This window comes from Seriola lalandi, unplaced genomic scaffold (genome assembly GCF_002814215.2).
Source record: "Seriola lalandi dorsalis isolate HSWRI2012SDOR001 ecotype SW California unplaced genomic scaffold, Sedor1 jcf7180002054932, whole genome shotgun sequence".
NCBI lineage: Eukaryota > Metazoa > Chordata > Actinopteri > Carangiformes > Carangidae > Seriola > Seriola lalandi.
Window position 1 is genome coordinate 345,699 of NW_019525484.1, and position 22,733 is coordinate 368,431.

The window sequence follows — 22,733 nt, forward strand, 5'->3', positions numbered from 1 at the left end:
ATCGGTAAAAATAACTTAATTGTTCGTTGAGATGCCTAAAGATCATTGACCATTAATTAATCAAGATTATTTTAAACTTTATTTTATTTAAGTTTAGTTTTTATTTATATTTAATTATTACAAAATATCAATAAAATATTAAAATTTGATTAATTAGAAAAATAAACCTTGGGTCCCAACCCACATGTCGAGAAAATAAAAATAAATAAATAATAGGCTGACTAGAAATAAAAAAAACGAATTGTCGTATTCAATGACAATACAATTTACAATTAGAATACATTAGGGTTATAATCAGTTATAACTACAGACTCGCAGATCATAAAGTACTTTAACTGTAACAAACAATATCCTAGGTAATGTCAGTGTAAGTCACGTGGCCGAGATCTAAATCAAAACCACAACAGTTTATTTCTTCGAGGTGCGGAAGAAAAGTGAAAACATCGATGATGCAACACGTTGTGAAACGAACTGGGGAGCGAGATGAAAACAGGTAAACGGTGACTAATGTTGTTTCCCCTGATAAGCCCTGTAGAGTAAAATCAGCTGCTTTCGAGTGGGAATAAGAATACTGGAGAGCAGAGAGAGATAGACGGGGGGAGAAAGTGAAGAAGAAGGAGGGGAGGGAACTTTTTTACCGGAAGATGTCGTCACTCGGAAGAATTTCCGTGAAGTAACTAAACACAGGCAACCAGCTTCCCTTTTACGGAAAAATACATGCTGAAAACGAAATGGTACATTACCCAATGCAAAATATTCCTGACGGGAATTATTACCGAACTCCATGATTTCACTTGTGTGTTCCACTACGTATAAACAAACTCTAACATATTTTTATACATAACATTTTTTTACTAAACTTAAGTATATCCTTCTGTGGTGGGAAAATAAAAGTCACCTTAAATCAATCAGACTATTGGCAAATGGCATTTTATAAAACGACCCATTATTAACTCATCATGCAATTAATGTAGTCAAATAAAAAATCGGTGGCAACATTAGATTTTTCTGAAATAAACATAGATAGATAGATAGATAGATAGATAAATAGATAGATAGATAGATAGATAGATAGATAGATAGATAGATAGATAGATAGATAGATAGATAGATAGATAGAAGAAGTACTGTGATCCTTTACTTAAGTAAAGGTAGATGTACCACAGTGTAGAAATACTTTGTTATGTCTTGCATTGAAAATTTTACTTGAATAAAAGTATAAAAGTATTGGCATAAAATTTTTTTTGAATGTACAATTTACAAAGTAGTAGCTAAAGCTTTAAAAAATAAATGAAGTGGAATAAAACCCTAAAATAGCATAACATGGAAATACTCAAATAAAGTACAAGTACTTTAATACTGTACTTCATCACAGCCCTGGAGTAAATGTAAATGTAAATATGAAGTAGTTTATGCATTTATTTTGAAAAAAACTCCCCTTCAGTTGCCGCTAGGGGCGTGGCCACTTGTTGAACGGATTTACCGTAAGTTGTGTAGAAGGTAGGGGGGAGAGCGTCACGTTCCTCGATGCTGATTGGTCGAGAGTTTAGAGACTATATAGAGCAGCAGCGCTCCCTGAGCCCTGGTAGAGTGAACTAGACATCGGAGAGAAAAGCATCAGAAGACACAGCTAAGGTGATAAAGGTGGACAGCCTCTGAATTGTTTTGTTGGACTATATTTTGGGACGCAAACACGAAGACAACGCTACCTGAAGATTTACGTATTGACGTCACTGGTTTAGTTTTGAATCTCCGTAAAGCTATCGCTGCTTTTATATCAAGACTTTACTTTTAATTTTGTAACTTTAACGCTACCTAGAAGGACAACCATGCTCAACCTCTGCCTCGTGTTGATTCTGTCTGCCTCCGTTTTCTCAGAGTCGGTAAGTTGTTTTACTAAACGTTTCTGAAAAACATAGCTAAAGTTTAATTTGGAAAGTTGTGTTTTTTTCCCTTGGTAGCTCCAGCTAAGCTAGGCTAACGTTAAGGAGACTCAGATAGCTTTGATTTAACTTCAAAGGCAGTGCTTACGCTAGATTTTTTTTATTTTTTTTTTTTAACGGTTTTCTGAAGCTCAAACGAACGAAAAACATGTTTGTTATTGTTCAAAGTTGATAAGTTGGATGGTCCACAAAGCCTCGGTGTTGTTAGCTACCTAGCTTCACTACCAACCTGGGGCTGGGAGTCCAGTGTGTTAGTGTGTGTTGTCTGGGGGAGAGGGTCAAACTGAGGCAGCTGTAGACCGCAGCTATTATCCAGTATGGGGCCCAGATGGGGGAAGCTGGCAAGTCACTTTTCAATCGCTGGGACATCTGGGGCTGGTTTTTCTACACCATTGGCTCTCTTTGATCAATTATCCTCAGTGAAAGTTGGCATACACTTAATTTTACCCCGCTCACACCTTCCTCCATCCCTATCCATGAATGTAGATGCATGTTGGCCTGTTGAGGTCCATATGTTATGGTTTTCGTCTCTTATCTTCCCAGAATGATAATTAAAAAAAAAAAACTGCCAATTATTTTCTTAATTAATCGTTTAAGTTTATAAAATGTCAGAAAACATTGATAAACGAATTGAAGATGATGTTTTCACGTGCTGTGCCCAGAAACAGTCCAAAGCCTAGAAATAATCAGTTTAATATGATACAAAACTGAGTATTATCAAAATGATGAATGATGTTGTATAATGATAGTGTAGATACTATAACACACTGTTTATTGTTGCAATACTAGCTTTGACAGCTGCTTAGTTAACAATCTGGAAAACTTTCAGATGAGAATTAATTCTCATAGCAGTAAGTAACTGTAAATGTTTTGTCTTACACATTCTGCAGTGGACGCTCCTTTGGGGATCCACTTAAAGGGGATAAGTTAAATGTCTTGGTAAGTGTCTTGCTGTGTTGTGAGAAGCAAAAGGCTGACTTCACACCAAAAGAATTTGTGTGTGGAGGAGCGTCACTGAATTGGAGAAGGCTGACAAATGTTATTTCACAAGGCATTGGAGATTTTCCCTGTGTAGTTTCCTGACTTATGAGAGCTATGTGCTGTAATTATTTTCAGGGTGTGCCCTATCCTCAATTTGGCAGTTTGGATTTTTCTGTTTGTGTGGGCTTTTCCATGTTATACCACGTCTGTTCTGTTCTCTAGCATTTTTATGGTGCACATGTCACCCTGCATCGCACTGGCACCTCTATTCTTCTGCCACCCACACATAGTTTCTTCATTGACTGTTTACGAAACGAGTTGTTATTCAAACACCAGAGAACGTCATGCTTTGACCCAGTGGGATGGGTGTATGTATGTGGTCTGTGTGTGGTGTTGGTGGGCTGAAATGAAATTGTTATAAAACACTACTGAAATTGGTGGGTTCCTCTCACAGGCAACCACCCTGTTGAAACCAATAAATCAAAAAACTATAAGTTAGATATTTTCTGCCTGATTTATCCTGTCTTGACCTCTGCATGCACTGCATCATTACAAAATTTGAGTTTTAATATACATATCTTCAGCTTTTTGAATACTGGTTTCTAATTGTGATGACTGGGGTGCTAGTCAAAGCCACCAGGATGCCACCCACACACAAACACATGCACCCTGCCCTCCCAGTTAGCGCAGTTGGTCAGTGCAGATGGTTTGAAAGGGCGAAAAGCAGTAAATGCCAGACTTCACTAGTCACTCTAGGTTTGAGTACATGTCTCTGCTATGATTCAGTGTAGTCTTAAAGTGGTTTAAAAGAGAAGCAACATTTCAGAGACAAGAGTGTCACATGCTTCAGTGTGACGTACTGTGACACATGGAAATTTCCCCTGATGGAGCCAGCAATACTAGGGACACTAATCCCCAATTATAGGGGTGAACTTCAGCAGTCTTCAGGCATGACACACTGTCGGTCGGATCCACCTCGCCTTTACAATTTGTTACATTCCTCAAAGCCATGTAGCTTCTGCTTGCTCACTCTGCCTCATCTTGTTGTCCCCTCCCGCTCCCTTCTCCCCTCTCTTCTTCCTTTTTTTGATTTCCCCTCCGGAATGTGACCTTTGGTGACCTTGACCAGCCCTCTTTGGGATTTTGCACACTTGGAGGGATCTCAATAGGGCCCTGGGGCCTTTTCATAAGGGACACTGCTCTCCTCTAGCCTAGCCTAGCATGGGTACACCTACAGCTTTCCCACAAAAATGTGCTCTTTTTCTAGGTTTTTTTTCTTGCTCCTTAAATGAGATTTTACTCTGCAGGTTTTAGCTTTTGGTTCCTCTGTCCCTTGCTGTCCGTGTGATCAATTGTTATTCCTTGGTAAACCTCGGCAGCTTTTCTCCCCCTTTTTTTTCCTTTCTCTTTTCTGAACTTTCCTTTGATGGATACTTAGCCTCTGAGCTATGGCAATCCTTCCCTCCACCTTCCTCTCCCTCCTTCCAGCCCTTTCTTCTCTCTACCCACTGGGGTCATTATTGGTATGTGGGTTTGGCGTTCCCAGCTAATCGATAACAATGTTTCTACTACCTGACAATGGTGCATGCTCTGAATGCAAAAAAGGGCTTCTTTGGGTGAGCCACAGGCATGATTGGAATGTTTTTATCAACGGATTGAGTTGGCTTTCTTATCAACTGGATGCCAGAAGACTTATCATTTTCTAATTCTGGGAAGTTATTGCTTCATTTAACAAAGTCTTTTGCTGCCCACTGTAGAGTTTTTATTTTTTTTTGTTTGTTTTTAAGTCAACCACTCTGATTTCTGTTAGATATGCTGAACTGTAGCCAGCTGAGCTCCATACAGTTTTATCAGTTTGTCCAAGATAGACCAGGACAAACAAATCCTGTTCTTCATGGCTTTTTTCCACTTGCCTCAGCATTTTCTGCCCATGTTTGGCCACATATGGGAACACAAGCCACTGCAAGACCTTGAGGAGAAAGTATCGGGTGAAGGTGAAGGAAAGAAAAGCACTGTAACTGCTTTTTTGCGTTTCAACCAAAAAGCATAAAGGAAAGACAGCTCTCGGACTTATTAGGTGTGTTTATATCCACCTGTTTTTATGCACATTTTTAATTTGTGCTTAAACAACCTGGACGGAATGGAAACACTGAAAATTGGTGGGAAAATCTTGGTTGAAGTTTGAAGTATTGATAAGACAAAGATTTTATTTGTGGCAGCCATTGTTGGGCTGGTGGCCCGCCGAGATATCCATAAAGTTTTTACCGTCCCCGTCCGTCTCTGTGTACCTGTCATTTGGGGTGCGCAGAACCTGCTGAATCTAATTCTGTGGGAAACACTGCATTCTTGAAGCATGTGACTCAAACAGTGACATCATCGTGTCATGCTTGGATGGTTTAATGGCACTCAAGTGGAAAGTTAGCACCACCAGCTGTTAATCTTGTTGAACCGACTTCAAATGGTAATGGTAGTGGATGGAAATCGTAAACAGGCCAAAGTTTAAAAAAAAAAAAAAAAAAAGCCCCCACAAACTGTTTGTGGTTTTCACTTCAATTGGCAGCATCAGAGCATCTTCATTTACCAAATGTGCTTGCGGTAACAACTTTGGTGGTTAATCGGGGTAAAAGAAAAAATCCTCTTTGGCTGGGAGTTAATCCATGTTGCACCACCAAACCCCAGCTTGTTGCCTTTGGAGCCTCTGGGCTGAGTCCATTTGTTATATCTTGTTGGAATGTCACTGGTTTTGCATTTAGCCCCCCCCCACAAATCATTTGCACGAGAATGAGCCAGGTTTTTTTTTTTTTTTTTAAAGGAAGTTTTTTTTTGTCTCTTTTGCATGATGGGGTGCAGTGAAAGCCTGTGTGGTGAAAGGAACGTGGGGAAAGCAGGGAGGGAAAGAGGGAGCATGATAAATAGTATCACTAGGATGTAATAATGGTTCCTGCATTGCTGTCCGCTGGTCTATAAAATCCCTTTGGGCAAAGGAATGTTGGCACAGAGAGAGAGGAGGTTTTTGTCCTTCCTGCCTCTGATGGAGAGCAGTCGAGAATCTGATTCCCCCCCTCCCTCCACCCCCTTTCAACCACTACATATTCTGGCAGTTGTAACGGGAACTATATGAATACGTTCAGGGGCAGAAGTCGACCATAAAACCCCTCCTATTCTGGTTATGTCACTTTCATCCAACTTTTTTTTTTCTTGGGGGGGGGGGGGGGGGGGGATTCTTTGTGCCTGATCCACTTTCTAGTTAAACACACAGGTTGTCTATGAGTTTTAAAAGCCATACAATTTTTCCACAAGTGAATACAAACACATTTTTAACCCTCATAACAACAAAAGTTGACAAACAGCACGTTCTTGTTTACATCGACAGCCTGGGAAACTAACACCAGTTTCTGTTGTGGCTTTATGATGGACTAGTAAAAATCCAGAGACCCGTGGAATATGATCCTCGCTGTGTTTCCATTGGGAAATGTATCACCGAGCCTTGGGGGGGTGGCCGTTTGATATTGGCCCCACGACACATACTGTCATACTCTTGACAGATGGTTATTCCAGGCCTGAAGGCAGATTGTTAGCAGCTATCAACAGCACTGATGCACTTTGTGGTTATTTCCCTCTACAAAGCAGAAGAGATTTATCTGACTAAAAAAAAAAAATAATGGAGGGAGTGAGCATGAAATCCGATAATCAATATGTTGTACCCTACGGCTGGGCTCTGTGAGTTTTGTGCATCTCGGTGTATCAGGATGCTGAGGCGTTTTGGTTCGGTCGTGGCCATTAAGGAACCATTAGTTGTTGACTTAAGTCTTTTATTCTATAGGTGTGTTTTTGTTGTTGGGGTTTTTCCAAGGTAAAGGCTGACTGGGTTAAGTAGAGCTCCTCTGATGTTCTCTGGAAATGTACTCCTTGCAAACAAAACTAAACTCACTTAGCGTGTCACACATGTACACACACAAAGCCACTGGGGATAATAGAGGGCTTTTTGGTGGTATGAGGGCTTCCCCTTGTTCAGACATCCTCCCTGACAAATGTGTCTCAATAATACAGTATGTCTTTGATGTGGGTGTGTGTGTGGGCGTGGGTAAGTGTGGTTCAGCATTAATGTGTGTGTGTGTGTGTGTGTACGTGTCCCTGTGTCACTTTCTGTCTTTGCAGTTGTGTGTTATCACAGTGTGTGAGGTCTACCTCTCTACATTGGACCACCAGTGGCTCACTCAGCCGGCCCATGTGGGCACCACAGTCACTAAACCTATTGTCAACAACAGAGGCCGCCTTGTCCATTTCAAATCCACATAATTCAGCTGTGATTAACTTGTGGTAGTGTTAGGCCTTTGTGTTTGTGTGTGTGTGTGTCTGTACCACATGTTTCCTTCAGTCATGAAGTGATGGAGCTGCTATTATCCTTGAGAGGATTATATTTTTTTTTTTTGTTGGATTTAGCAAAGAGATGCCACATGTTGTGAAACGGACAAAAATGCATAATCTTCTTCCCGAAAGTACCAACTGTGTGTAAACTTGAAGTGAGGAAAAGGAAAAATGTTAAAAGTTGATGATGTATGGTTTTCCTACTCATGCGGTGCGGTTATTTCCGCCCGTCACCGCAGGGCGTCGCGGCAGCTGAATTCACACCCTGAACCTAGAAGAACCATAACAGCAAATCTCGGTGGCTTGGCCCAAACTTCTTTTTAATTGCGTCTCTCTCTGTGCGTAGAATGCCTTGGCTCCATTGTACAGAGGAGAGGAATGTCGTGGCCGACTGTGTGGCATGGGTCTTGGCTTCTTAGCCGACCCAAACGGAGAGGCACATCCTCGGTCTGACAACTCGGCGACGCCACATACATGTTGAAGGAGTAGTTCAACATTTTGTGGAGTTCTCTGAGAGTTTGATGAGAAGATTTATGTCTCTACATCAAATATGAAGCTACAGCCAGTTAGCTTAGCTTAAAAAGTGGAAACAGAGCCTCCCCCAACTTCATATTTACAGTACAGTCATGAGAGCGGTATCGATATCTTCTATCTCTCAGCAAGGAAGCTTATAATAACCTTTTGTTTCCTTCCTTTTTAAAGTTTTATCTCTGATGCTGGTTACTCATGTTGTGAGTCAGGCCAGTTGATGTATTAATGTCTGCTGGATGAAGTTTAAGATTAACAACCAACATAAGAGAGAGGTCTGTTAATCAAGTGTGATTGAACATTGACATCGTGTTAACGAGTGTCAGAGGAAGGCTTCATTCAACGTGAGCTGTAATCTAAATTGACACGACACTTGTTCATGGCATCTTTTGAAAATAATAAAAGTATGAATGAATGAATGAATGAAGGTTGAGTGGTACTACGAGCCAGAAGTGGAACTGATCCACAGCCATATGGGATAAAGAGTCGACTTAAGCATCTCTTTTTGGAAATGAATGGGGGTTATTGTGACTAATCCTCCGCTGTTAATGAATGGACATTCTCAACCTTAAAAAGTATAAATAAGTCAGTTGTTTACTGGAATCGTTCATCTCCACTCTTCGTTTTCAGGCTATTATTAAACACAAGTTGATGGATATTTCCTGTTTTTCCTGCCTTTTTCTTATTACTTCCTGCCATTTAAGGCCTGAAGCCGATCCTTCGGCTGATAATAACTCTTCTGCAGCTTACATTTAGTCTATTGGGCTGTAATGTCTTTGATCCAAGGCAGTGATACGCTCGCCTGAGGGAGAGACATCAAAGAGTTTTGAAGATGGAAGAGTAGGGAAGACATTAGAGAGGCATGGCTCCTGTACGCGTTCGTCTCGCTGCAGGCTTTCGGCTTATTTGTCCACCAGTCGTGGGATTGGTAATAACGGGGGGGGAAATCATCCAATTGATGTGGCAGCGCGTCTTCATTGGTGGGAGGGAGTGACCAATAAAGGCCATTACGATAAGACCCAGGACGTTCCCCCAGGTGGTGCTCATCAAAACTCAATTAGGCTTATCAGCAGAGGCTGAATAACCGCTCTCTGTTGCACATCTGGCCCGTCTGAACAGCCTCTGTCTTATCTCACATGGTCAGGAAGTGAACAGTCAAATAGACGGCGAGTGGCCCAGGTCATTGTCAAAGTTAAATGCTACAACATTACTCACTTTACTGAGTCATATTTGTCTTTGTGATAAAGAAAGTACAGCCCGGACTGACTCAGATGTGTAAATGGCAAGCCTTCATATTTTTCATCCGTAGTGATTATATCTACAGAGTTACGAAGTCGGAGGAGCCACTGGTTCCGGACACGTTTGGTATTCCCATTTCAGATTTTAACCTCAATATTACTTAACGTGCAAACACAAAATCTCCTGGATACTCTAACAATCTTTATAGATTCAGGGTTTCGCCACAACTTTTGATTATTTACGCATTTGTTAATTCACACACTGAGCAAACTGTAGTGGTGACGGTGTTTCCAAATGACCTTCAACCAACTAACTTCCTGTTTCTTATCAGCTGACAATACTTATACACCTATACCAGTATACAGTATCTACAATAAGGTAATGTCACCTGAGACTTTAGAGTATTTTATCACTGACGTTTGTTCCCAAGTTCAGTTTAAGTTTTTGTTTACACTAAAAACTCTGCTGGGCGTCTCGTCGTACATTCATCTGACGCCCGTCCTCCATCTGTACATTGTGTCTTCTCTCCCCGAGCGTGTCGTGTTGCCGTAGAGTCACACATGGTGCAGGTAGGTGGAAACTCTGCTATAGATAGACGGGGCATAGGTAGAAGGAATGTAGAGCTCGACTGTCGGAGCTAAAGGTAAATGTGTGGGTGTGCACTGCTCTTGTTGTTTATCAAAGGACAAATGAAGCCCATGTGGGAAATAGTCGGTCGGTCATTTCTGGGCCTTGTGAGGGACGGTATGTGAATGTGCTCTGAATAAAACAGTGGATCAACTTTATCATTTTAACTAAGTAATGACCTCATTATATGTCACGCCTTATGGGCCCTTTGGATCCATAAACTTAAGGCCTTACACTCCTCAAGTAAGTGTGTGTGTGTGTGTGTGTGTGTGTGTGTCCTTTGGCTGAGTTACGTCAGGGGGTCAGAAGTGCATCTTACAAGCAGATCAGGCGACACAATACACAGTGCAAATCCTGCTGGTTCAAGTATCACCCAGCAGCAGGAGAGGGGAGGAGGGGGGGGGTTGAAAAACAGGATGGGAAATGGAGGGAGTGAAATGTTGGGAGGTGAAGGGAAGAGTTGCACTTTAGACTTTTAATACCGTTCATGGTTTTTTATTTTGGCTGCTGTAATGACCTCAGACCAGAAGAAGAAGAAGGGGGAGGAGGCTGGAGAACAACAATAATTGTCTCTTCTTGAAAAAGGTCAAGAGACGTTGGACATGACAAAGAATAAGGAAGCACATTCCAGCGTGCTGGTGTTTCTTTTCTGTCTTTTCATACTCCGCACCACCTCCACGCCGCTGTGTGAATGGAACAGATGCCTCTCTCTGTGTCGGCAGATGGAGGGATTGTTTCCCCCAGTTTAATGAAGGGAGGCTGCTGGAGGCTTATCCCCGGTTACCTTGGTCATTGATATGCTCTCGAGGCGTCCACCGGCATTGTTCGGTGTCAATGGAAGGGACAGACCCAAAGGCCGGGTGGCGGGTGTCTTGACAGACTGCCTTTCAGGGAATGCGGACAATTGGGGAGAAACTGGAAAGTTTAGGACCTCCATGCTGAGAGAAGGCAGGATAAACAAGGACGAGAGCAGAGACTGAGGTGTAAATTTTGTAGATTTCAGGTTTTACCAGCTGCAGAGAGGCTTTCCTTAATCTGACCCTACATTATAAAGTCAATTAGTGTCATATTATTTTATTAAATGGTACCCAAGACCATATAATGAGCCAAATATAAGATACATGAAAATAAAGAAAAAAGGCACAAAAATTACCAGCATTTAATTGTCAGATTAGTTGATTAATCAGTTTGGAGCTACAGTTGTTACTCAGTGATTAATTAGTCAGTTAATAAGTCAACTTAAAATTTATCGGCAGTAATTATAATAATAATTTCAGTCATCTCTCAAACCCCCCAAAAAAAGCCAAATGTTCGCTGGTTCCATTGTTCTTTTCTTTGTCATATTTGATGGAAGTTATTAGTTGCACCCCTAAATCAGTTAGTTTATTGATTAATTGTGTCATTGCAAAAACATTAGCTACACAATAGTTTCATTTTTGTGAGATTTCATTTAGACTTTTTCTTTCTTTACTATTTTCATAGTAAGCCCTCAGTGTGACCTGTTTTTCCACAGTGCTTTTTCTATTTTTTAGGAAACATAATGTTCTGATTCATTCCCTTCTGAGATGATTTGTAAGTCACATGGTGGATGTTTGACACAGAAAGGCGAAATGAGCTCTGTAATTAAGAGGCTTTCATTAGACAAAGAGGAGCTTTGTTTGGCTGTGAGATGACTCGGAGCTTTGTGTTGGACAATGAGTCCTAGATAAAAGCTTATCCGAACCGATAATCACTGTTTTAAAGTCCTTTTTTATAAGAGCAGGTGTCATTGTCTGTTATTGGATTAAATTCAAATAAAGAATTTGGTTGAATAGCTAATATTTTTAGCGACTGAAACCTTATTGTTTCTTGGAAATTGAGAGCAGTGAACCTCGTTGTTGTCGCATGCTGTGGTGTAATATTAGATTAAATACCCAACATGCCGTGCGTCACCGCTGCAAACGGGAATATTGTTTCCCCCACTTCTCTCCATTAAATCCATTTGTCTCTCTCAGAGTCGTCGGTTTGGCTGTTTTCCACATCCGCCACATTAGGTAGAAGTATTCGACCGCTGACGGAGATCAAGACGGTGACGTGTTTGGTTGTGAAGTGATTTTTCGTTGTTGTTTTGACACAGTAGAGATGGTAATCGTGAGCTTTTAGCATCAATTATCACCACGGTCTATTCTTGTGCATCCACTGCACATTAAGTATATATTGTTGTAATTAAGTAATCAGTTTTCCCAGGATGTTGTGCCTTGACTTTTGTGGCTTTTCCTCTGAACCACACCGCTCTGCTGTAACGCACGTAGCCAGAGTTTGACGCCATTAAGGCTGTGAACACAATATTTTCCCTCTGAGATCATGTGTGGCAGTGACACTGGGGGGATTAATTATAATGTTAGGTTACATATCCAGTGAATGAATTTATGACTTTTGTAGAGTTTGGAGAAGGAATCCTGACTAACGTGTACATTTTATTTTCATATTTTCTTGAGCGTTTATCTCTTTTTTTATTCAGCTTATACAAAAGAAAGTCGTCCTAAAGCTTCACCAGAGTCCCAGTACCTGACCAGCAGGCCGTCACGACTGAGTGGACCTGGGTTTAACAAATGAGACAGGCCCTCGTTCAGTGGCTGTAAAATCACCACGTGAGGGCTGATTTTCATGTTTGCCAGGTTACATAACCACAGTTCAGACACTTTCCCTCCTTTCTCTTTTGGCCACTCTGTGCAGGGTGAGCGCATGTTTCTTCTGTTTGTACAGTAACAGAGCAACACGTCGCTTCCTCCCTCATGTGGAGGATTTTAACACGACTTCAGAGCGATGTTCGGCTTTGACTTCCGGCCTCCTCCTCTGCTCTGTCGCTGAGGTCTGATGTTCCCGAGTGCAGTCTTGGATTCAGAACAGAGTGAACTTGTTCTTGTGTGGACTGAGTGAAACTTGGCCTGAATCCCGCTCTGGCTCTGCCTCCGGGGAGAATATAGTAAAGATGGAATAACCCCCCCCCCCCACATCTGATAGAAGCTGCCATCATTACTTAACACTAACATGACAAAACATAACAGAAGTCCCTCAGCGTCTGATCTTTTTCTTCCTCCTCTGTCTCGGCCTGTTGGGACAAGCCTGTTACACATTACACTGTTCAGGCACCAGTTTCTGTTAACACGGCTCTCTGGGATACAAATGTACATCCACATTTCACCGTGGGGGGGGGGGGGGGGGGGTTTAAAGGTCAGGATCAGCCAGGTAGGAAAAGCTTTATTGACACTGCGGGACACCGACAGGGATGAACACAGTGGATTTTGAACTGGTCGTCTTTTTATCAGATAAAGTCCAAAACACAAGCAGTAGATTTGTTTTTAAAACTCAGGGGCTTAACAGAGGAGATTTTTCTTTTATCCTTCACAACAACAAGCTGTAAAACTAACTCTGGATTAATCTGTAACATCTCTGTTACCACGTCCACTTCCTGCATCTACAGTCCGAGTGCAGTGAGTGCGAGTTGTCCCATTTTTTTTAAAGCTCATGAAAACTTGGTTTGTGACATAAAAATATTCATGATTTTAATGAGGAGCAAACATCAAAAGTCTTTATTTTACCTATCCATAATTTCCTGGAAAGGAATATGATATTTGTTATTCATTATAGGGGAAAGTTACTGTTCAGGTAGTACACTTCTAATCATTTAAATCCAGTTAATCATAAACATAACCTAAAGAGTCTCGGATGAGCTGAGCATGCAAATTTGTGAAGAATTAATATTTACTTAGAGGAAAAACCTACTTTCCCTGTTTGATTTTGGCATAATTGATATTACTCAGTCAGTTTAATTCAAAAACTCAGCTAATCTGCTTCAACAGGATTGTGTGATTGTGTTTTTTTTTAAATCAGATTTGGTGGTAAAATGATCGAACGACTGCTGTTTTCATGGCCTTTAAACCAGTTTGATTCAGACAAACAGCAGAACGAGCCTCGGGGAGTGAAAATATTAGTGTTACTGGAATAAAAAGGAGATGTTTAAATGACTCATGCTGGTGTTACGTGAGTAAATAAGGCCCGACTGATGAATCCACATTATTGTGTGTATGAGTGCGATTCTTTATAATGTGACTCAGCGGGCTTGTCCCAGCACGCCCCGGCAGCAATCCACTTTCATCTGAACGGTAGCGAGGAAATGAAGAGCCGGCAGTCACCATTTTACAGCTTTTGTATTAGAGAGACACACACACACACACACACACACACACACACACACACACACACACACACACACAGGATCAGAGCTCCCCAGTGGGTTTAAATGAGGACATAATGGAGCAGTGATCCACAACCGGGGGTACTTGTAGCCCAGCGGAGCGCCTCCTCCATTAGCACAAGTAATTAGAAAGAAATTAAAGTTTAGTTAAAGATTTGATTAAAGCACATATCCACATATTTTTGTTTAGGAGGAAACTACTTGTAACTTGTAACATCACATGTGATTGAGAGAACATGAAAACTAGTGAGGATGAGTAGGAACAGTTAGCTGAAAGTGATGGTTTAAGAAATGATGAATAAATGGTTGAAATAACTGTTTAAAGTTTAAGTGATGTGTGATTGCATTAAAAATATGTTATAGTGTTAAAACAACATCCAGTGTAAAGCCAGTTAAAAAGCATATATTTATAACGTGATAGGTGGAACTGCTGTAACAGTGTCACACACACACACACACACACACACACACAGAGAAAAGAAAAGGATTATGGGTAGACTGAATCTAAAAACAAAGAGCACAGGAGTCAGTCCACCTTGTTGCTGAGAAGAGTCACAGTATAAAATGGTCGCCCTTGTTTGAAGCCGCTGTGCAGTCACAATGGAGGATCCCCCCCCCCCCCACTCACTCATATAGGCTACTTTTTAAGGGCAGAGAGGATTACCTTCAAACACACACACACACACACACACACACACACACACACACTGTTACTATGCCAAGCACTTGAACACACACACAATACTGAGAGGCCCCGGGCTTTACCACCAGTTAACCCTTAAAATGAAGACCCCCCCCTTACAAGACTCAGATGGAAGTAATTATGAGAACTCATGATGTCAACACAACTCAATCTGTGTGTGTGTGTGTGTGTGTGTGTGTGTGTGTGTGTGTGCGTGTGCGTCTGTGTGTGTGTGTGTGTTGTGGGGTGCCCAGGCATGTTTCCAGTGTGGTCTGCGGTCAGCTTTTCTTCTCAGTAAATGGAAGTTTTCATTGGAGGAGAGGAAGACTCACTCTTCTCTCTTTTAGCGTCTCTGGTTTTCTTTCAGAAACCGTCGCCGTCAGTCTGCGTGTGATCAATGTAGTTATCAATCAGAGCTTTGCTTCGGTAGCTGGGAGGAAGTAGAATATAAGTAGAATAAATGTTCAATGGATGCTCATGTTGCGTTCGTTTTGGGGCGAAGTAATAGTTATTTTAATCGCTTGATCTGTCGCTTAATTGATTAATCAATTACTCTGATAAAAGTTAGACAAAAAACTTGCAAAACGCCACAAATTTCCAAAATTTAAATGTCTTATTTTGTCCATGAAACGATCCCAAAATATTCAATTGATGATGATATAAAAACTTAAAAAACAAGAGAATATAAAATCTCATATCAGTTTTATTTTTAATTTAGGTTGATTTTATTTGCAACTAAAACGATGAATCGATGATCAAAGTTGCAGTTAAACTAATTTTCTGCTAATTGACTAATCAATTAAATGGATACTGCAGTGATTTATTTACTGCCTGATGGGATTACGGTGTTTTCAACAAGGCTTCAATGTATTTTCCAGGTTTTATACTGTGAATGTGACAAAAGAAAAAGATGCAACAGCTTTTCTTTTCTTTTTTTTCTCAGATCTTTGGTCTTTTCAGCTGAACTTTACTTTAAACCACTTTTTAAAACAAGATATGATCATAATGTTTGTCACATATAATGGAAAATACCAGAGTGGGTGAAAAGACTCGGTGATGAGCTTCTCTCACCTCGTTTTACCTCCACAGCCTCTGTTTACTTAAGGCCTAATGCTGATTAATCGTATGTATGTGCTGTGCTGTAATGATAATTAGGCAGAGGGGGGGGGTGTGTGTGTGTGTGTGTGTGTTTTAATCCCATTTAGGTTGCTTACTGAGCAAATGGTCAATGAAATTAAGTGTGCTAATGTGATTAAAGAAGGTGGATGTGTCTTCATTGTGTTAAGCTTCAGGGTGATTAGAGCGGCAGTGATGAGTGGGCAGGCTGTGGGGCAAGTCTCTGTTCTAAGTAGAGCTATTTTCTTCATCATCATCATCATCGTCTTGACTGATGGGGCTAGTCTGTTAGCATGTTGACAGATAGGAGTCAAATTTAGTGGGGCTAATTTGAAGGTGCTGCTGTGGGCGGAGCTTCAGGAACAAATTAATCTAAACGAATTGTTTTTTCTTTTAACCTCAAAACTGTTTTTCTGCTTTGGGATTATATATCTGAACAGACTCCTGCGGTTTGGAGTAGAAAACATCCGTCCAGGTGACGGTCGGTTACCTGCCAAAATCCACTGTGTTTTGGTGATTGAACAGCAGCTTTTTAGTGAAATATCTTGACAACAGCTGGATGGATTGCCATGAACATTTGGTACAGATGTTCATGGTTCCCAGAGGATGTTTTTTTTTTTAATTTTTTTTATTGTGATAATCCTCTTGACTTTTCCTCTAGTGCCTCCAGAAAAGTCAAAGTCTTTACTTATTGTATGTCAACATCTGTTGACCCCCCTGACTTTTACTCTAGTTTGCTCTAATAACATTCCCATCAGCCTTAGTGGTGCTTTGTCTTCAGTTCCAAATGGCAAACATCAGCATGCTGGCATGTTGAACAAACACTGAGTAGCTTCCCCCCCCCCGTGTTGTATCCCTCTGACCCCTGGTCCTGTCTCTGGTGTCCCAGCAGGTCAGGGAGACGGAGACATGGATGCCCATGAAAACCACACAGATGGTTGCCATGTCAACGCACCGGGACAACATGGAGTCGTCGGGAGACTCTACGAACGGCTCTGACTTCGGCTTCACAGACGACGACGAAGACGACGACAACGAATACTACGAGTACGATGACGAGGAGTTGTCTGGGTCTGGAGATGGAGGTTGGTTATTACATTTTAAACGCATCTATTTAACATTTAATATTTTACCGTGTATTTATGAAACTGTAATTTGAAAATTGATCTTTAAAACACTTGATTAAATGAAGAATCTGCTTCTTTCCTCAGCAACAACCGAGTCACCTGAGACAGAGTTCGAGACATCAGTTAAGGTGAGACATTTCTAGATGTTAGATCACACTTACTGAAGCTTTAGCATCCAGTTACAGTTTATTGTGTCCTCAGTTTATTGAGATGGTGTTTTCAACTTCCTCTCTTCACCCTCAGCCCGACGTCAGCGACAACAAGATCCCAGAGCTGGAGCTGCCGGTGCGACCGACCGTCGACGAGGAGGGCATCGTACGCGAGAGTAACGAAATCCCCCGGCTGGGCAACGAGGCGGACCCCAACGAGGAATACCCATCCAACGTCCTCATGTCCCACGCCAGTGAGGACAGCATCTTGAACAAGACGGAGGTCCTCGCAGGTCAGTACGCATCCCGGAGAGAGTGGCGGCGATGTTTAAACGACGTTAAACTGTCATACTGTTCGACAGTCAGACAGATTTAATATGCAACTGCTTTATTGTCTATTATTCTTTAAAAAGTCACGTGAAACATCCATAATTACCCATAACCTCCATTCTCACAGTAAATGTCGTGGCTGCATCTTCATCTTCGTCTTCCTCTAATATCTTTTATTCCTCGTTCGTCTCTTCCAGCTCTGATCGCGGGTGGCGCCGTCTGCCTGATGTTCGCCGTCCTCCTCATCCTCCTCCTCATCTACCGCATGAAGAAAAAGGACGAGGGCAGCTACGACTTGGGGAAGAAGCCCATCTACAAGAAGGCCCCCACCACAGAGATCTATGCATAGACCCCGACCTCCGCTAACCCCCCCCTCTCTCCCCCTGCCGCCTCGCCCCGACCTCACACACCTCACTTCCTGTTAAAACCTCTTAAAAACCCAATCAGGGCCAGCTCCTGGCCTCACAGTGCCTCATCATCATCATCATCATCACATCATCATAATACCTCCTCCTCCTCCTCCTCTCACTTTTCCTCTGACCGAGTGACACTCGATAACGAATCAGGAGAGAAGCCCCGACAACACGATCGATTGACTGACTCCTCCTCCCTGATGTTTGCTCATTTTTATTGGTGCTCTCTTAACCAATCAGAGGCTTCGTTGGTCACTCTTGTCCCTCTCTTTTGGTTTTGTCAAACAAGGAAAAAGGAGCAACAGGAGTGGGACTGTTTCCGCTGCGGTGCACTGTTTTGTGTTTTTATTATTTGTTCCCGTGTCGAAAGGAAAGAAAAAAAAAAACAAACAAACAAAAAAAACACGACTTTAGAAACTGAGGACTCGGAGAACTCAAACTCCTCTTTCTCCTTTTCCTGTCCGTTCTTCTTCTTCCTCTTTCTCCACCTTCCAGTTTAAAAACACTAACACTGCAATGATTTTTGTCTCTGTATGGTACACATTAACAGTCCAGTTATTTATTTCCCCTCCTCCTCCTCCTCCTCCTCCTCCTCTTCCTCTCCACCTGTTTCTTGGACTGAAGCTTCTCACATGACTGAAGCAAATGATTTTTAAGTGAACATTTATATTTGATTTTTTTAAAAAATTTTTAAACAAACTCCTTGTAATGCAGAGAGATTTAAGACATTTCATTTTTTTTCTATTAAAGAAAGAAAAGAGTTTTTCAGAACGCTGGTTTTATGCTGTCATCCATTAGAACTGACTTTGTTTTTGTTCATTTTTATCCTTAAATTACACAGAGATAAGAGAGAGGGCCAGACAAGGGCCAACAAGTATTTGCAAATGGTTGATTCTGCCTTTTTAAAAAGAGAAGAAAAAGAAAATCTGCACAACTGGCTGAGTGAGAGATGGTTCAGCTCACGTCCTGTACACTTCATTAAAAAAAACAAAAAACGTTTCCTTTAAACTTTCTGGCATGTTTTCTGTCTCCGCGAGGAGGGAAAGTCCCATCCGTCTGGCACGTAGCACCAGATAAGTAAGCTAAACTAATCCGGGGAAAATTGGCAAATACTGCATGACCCAGGTCACAGAGTCGAACACAGCGTTGCCAGTTTGGAAGAGGACTTCAAAAAAAAAAAAAAAAAAAAAAAGGAAGATGTTTTACCACTATAATAATAATTACCACCTTGCCTCCGGGGTTTGTTTTCTGTTATTATGGTGAAGGCGAATCAGCAAGCTCCTACAGGGTGACACACCTACATTCCACACACACACACACACACACACACACACACACACACACACACAGGAACACTTTTTTGCTGAGTTAGATAATCAGATTGAAGCTTCAGTTAGCGGCTGGTTAGCTTAGCTTAGCACAAAGACTGGAAATGGGTGGAAACGGCTAGCGCGGCTCTGTACAGAGGGAACAAGCACCTGCACCTCCTGATGGTGCGTCTGTGTGTTAATGACGGTTAAAGACGGTTAAAATACTGCACGTTACATTACAGTGAAATGACAATACCTCAGTACAACATAAATGCAGCTTTTAACAACACACTGGATTTAATTGTAGGCGTTACAATAGCATTTTTTTTTTTTTTGCAGTTTTACAGTGGCTTCCAAGCTAAAATTGTTTTTGTTTTATACACTTTATGAAGATTTAAAGAAATGAGACGGAGCCAGGCTAACTGTTCCCACCTGTTTCCATTCTTTGTGCTAAGCTAAGCTAACCGTAGCCTTATCTTTAACAGACGTGAGCGTGGTATCGATCTTCACCTCTGCAAATAAAGGTGGTGCTGAGGTGCTCACTCTTTCTCTTGCAACATTTTTTTTATTTTTTTTTTTTTATTCATGGATCCGATAAATGTTATTGATCATTTAGTCCAGTGATACGAAATGTTAAGCTCTGTGATCGGCGAAACTGGTAGTTTTTTTTGTTTTGTTTTGTTTTTTGTTTTTAACTCATGGCGGGTGACGCTTTCTCAATAAGCTACACCGACAGTTTGTTGTTAGTTTTATATTTTATTTCCACTATGAGGTCTTTGAGCAATCGCTGAAGCCATGATGAAAAGGTGTGATGCTCACATTTCTTAGCTGAAGCCGGCAGCACACAGACTGGTCTACCAAGGATTTGTATATAGTCATTAGATAAAAAAAATAAAATAAAATAAAAAACGAACAAAAAAAAAAATTAACTTGGTACTTAGCCACATCCTGGCAACAAACAATATCTACCAAATATTTAAATGCCAAATTTGTTTTTGTTTTTGTTTTGTTTTCCCCTGAGCAGTAACGTTCCTGTGATTTACTGTAACTGTAAATGAGTTTTGATACTACCAATGCTAATACTAACTCACCTCCTCTCATTGTTCTCCAGTGGTTTTTATTTTTATTTTTTTTCTCCAGTAGATCAACTTGTTCTTTTTTTTTTTTTTTTTGTATTAATTTAACTGTCAAATTATTTTATTGCCTTCTTTCAGGTTGGGGTGTTTCCCCCTTTTTAAGCTGTTGTATATGTGATTTTAAAAGTTTTATATACACTAGTTTGAGATTTTCAGAAGCAAATAGTTTTGAAACTTTTTATGTTGTAAGAGTTTCTATTATCTTTTTAGACTTTTGTTTTTTTTTTTTTGTTTTTTTTTTTTGCTTTTGTATTTATGTTTTCTTTTTTTTCTTTTTTTTTCGTTTGTTTGTAGAAGGATTGCTTTTATGTGGTTGGTGTTCATCTCGTTGTTCAGGGGATGTGGTGCCGATGAGCCATGTTGTCAGTGGCAGACCTGGGGGGCGATTACCGCTTGGATTTTGTTCATTCGTAGCCAGAAAACGGAGGGAGATAAATTTGCAAACGTGTATTTTGGAAATTCACAATCCCGGCCTCGAAAGAAAGAAACGTCTTGATCCTCGTTCAAGGCCTTTAACCCCCCCCCAAAAAAAAAAACCAAAAAACAAACGCATTTAATCAAGAAAACACTGATACGTGTTTCCTCCCAGTGTGTCAGAGGGTATCGGCTGATCTCTGCCTGGGTTTGAGGTATAAAGGGTAAATCGGCCCCAGGTCTGTTCAGTGCGCATGGGAGAGATAACGTATGTTCTGCTGCTTAATGTCACAAACATCACATGTGAATCACCAATGGAGTGAAGAAGCCAATGAATCATTGGCTTCTGCATGCAGGTTCTGATTTATCGGAAATAAAGCTATTTTTATGCACATTAACATTTTAAAAACGCCGTCTTTGTCCCGTTCTTTGTTTTCGCATCACGTCACATTTTCTTACACGAACGATCCTGTTTCCATCAGAAGGAGTTACATTAACCTCCAGAAGTAGAAGCTTGTTTTGTTTTTCTACTTCAGTGGTAAGAACAGGAAGTGACAGTAACTTAATACGGCTCCAGGAGAGTGAAGAAGAGTAAACAGAGAGGCTGATATCACGTCTCATCAAATTACAAACACTAACACGGGATTACAGGCGGCTTTGTTCCCTGTCAGTCGCTCCTGCAGGTAAAAGGCAGTTGAGAGAAGTAATTACAGATTTTAAAAGCACTGAATGACGACTGATGAAAACGTGTCAAGGTTGACATGCTAACATGCTAACACTGACGGGGCTTACAGTGTATCTTAATGATCAAATCCATTTTAACAAAAAGAAAATTACAACACACATTACAGTACAAATTGTAGTTTGTGTGTTTGCGTAAATAAAGAGGCAATCACCAGAGTTATTAGGTTTAGGTTATTAGGATACCCAGCCTTGTTCATGCTAGCACTGCAGCCAGCTGCTAATTAGCACTGAAGTTAGTCTGAGCTGCAGCTGAGGAAATGTTTTGCAGAAGTTTTGTCACAATGGCGTGACGACAGCATCAGTTATTATGAGTTATTCTAATGAGGAGTCCAATTAGTCCAATAGTTTCTGAGATATTTCACTTAAAAACCAGTGTTGTGAACCTCACTGGAAAGGTCAGAGGATCATCACAGTCATTAGGATTCATCGTCCTCTGGGGACTGTGGGTGTTTGTGCCAAATCCATCCAGTGGATGTTGTAATATTTCAGTTTGGACCAAAGCAGCGGACGTCAGACCGTCACAGCTGCTGGTGTGGCTGAAATATAAGTAGATGTAAAAGTATTAAATACTATTTGATCCTTTTCCAAATGCTGTGAGAGATTATCGACAGCCGATCATCGTCATCACCGACATCGTGTCCAGGTGCGTGAGCCGCAGCGTACGAAGCCGCATCGTGACTTTTTATTTTCCAGCCGTTTCACGACAACCCCCTGGTGTCTGATTTCCTCCATTGTCCTTCACCTGGGCCTTTTTTTTTTGTCTGCTGTTTGTTGTCATGGAAACAAAGCACGGACGGGAGACGTACTGCAGCAGAAGATGGACGCGATGACAGAAAGAAACAGTGAAGCAACAATAACTGGTGATGAATGTAGAGAGTTTCAGGAGGGAAGAGATCTACAGAGCTCGGAGGGAGCTGATGTCAAGTTATCGAAGCAGTCTCGGATTACATGTGATCTTCAGGAAGATATTGAATCCCTGTCGGCTTCAGGGTCGCTGTTCCGAAGCCAACTCTGACCTCTGACCTTTCAGCACAAGAGTAGGCAACGAAGAAATCAACCTGTAGCCGGTGGAAATCCTGAAAAGATATATTTCATTAATTAAGAGAATGACCTGGTGATATGTTTTATAAAACCATTTATAATAAATGACGAGAATTAATGTCAAATAAGAACTTAGATTTATTATAAGGGCCAATAAATAAGTAAATGAGTAGCATTAATAAGTAGTAAATATTAATACGTATAGGAGCGAGATGACATGATGATGATGGTGGCTTTTAAAGATAAAGATGGAGGGGTTAGATCTGACAAACTATTCTGCGATTTAAAGCTGGATCTTCCAAGTTCAGAGGAGATGTGTGTTTTATTTTGTTTTTTTGTTACAGCGTT

At 41.1% G+C, this 22,733-nt stretch overlaps 1 protein-coding gene across 2 annotated transcripts; it reads left to right on the top strand.

Annotated features, from left to right (window-relative positions):
• Nucleotides 1-1,580: 1,580 nt before the first annotated feature.
• Nucleotides 1,581-21,009, top strand: sdc4 (syndecan 4). Of its 2 annotated transcripts, none has more exons than XM_023393270.2 (5): nt 1,581-1,883; nt 16,611-16,806; nt 16,933-16,976; nt 17,092-17,290; nt 17,525-21,009. In XM_023393270.2, exons 1-5 carry the CDS (start codon nt 1,830-1,832, stop codon nt 17,674-17,676), a joined length of 645 nt encoding a protein of 214 aa, XP_023249038.1. In that variant the 5' UTR covers nt 1,581-1,829; the 3' UTR covers nt 17,677-21,009. The 2 variants fall into 2 exon arrangements, with proteins under 2 accessions (XP_023249038.1, XP_023249039.1); XM_023393271.2 differs by having other exon boundaries at nt 16,614-16,806.
• The last annotated feature ends 1,724 nt before the right edge of the window (nt 21,010-22,733 follow it).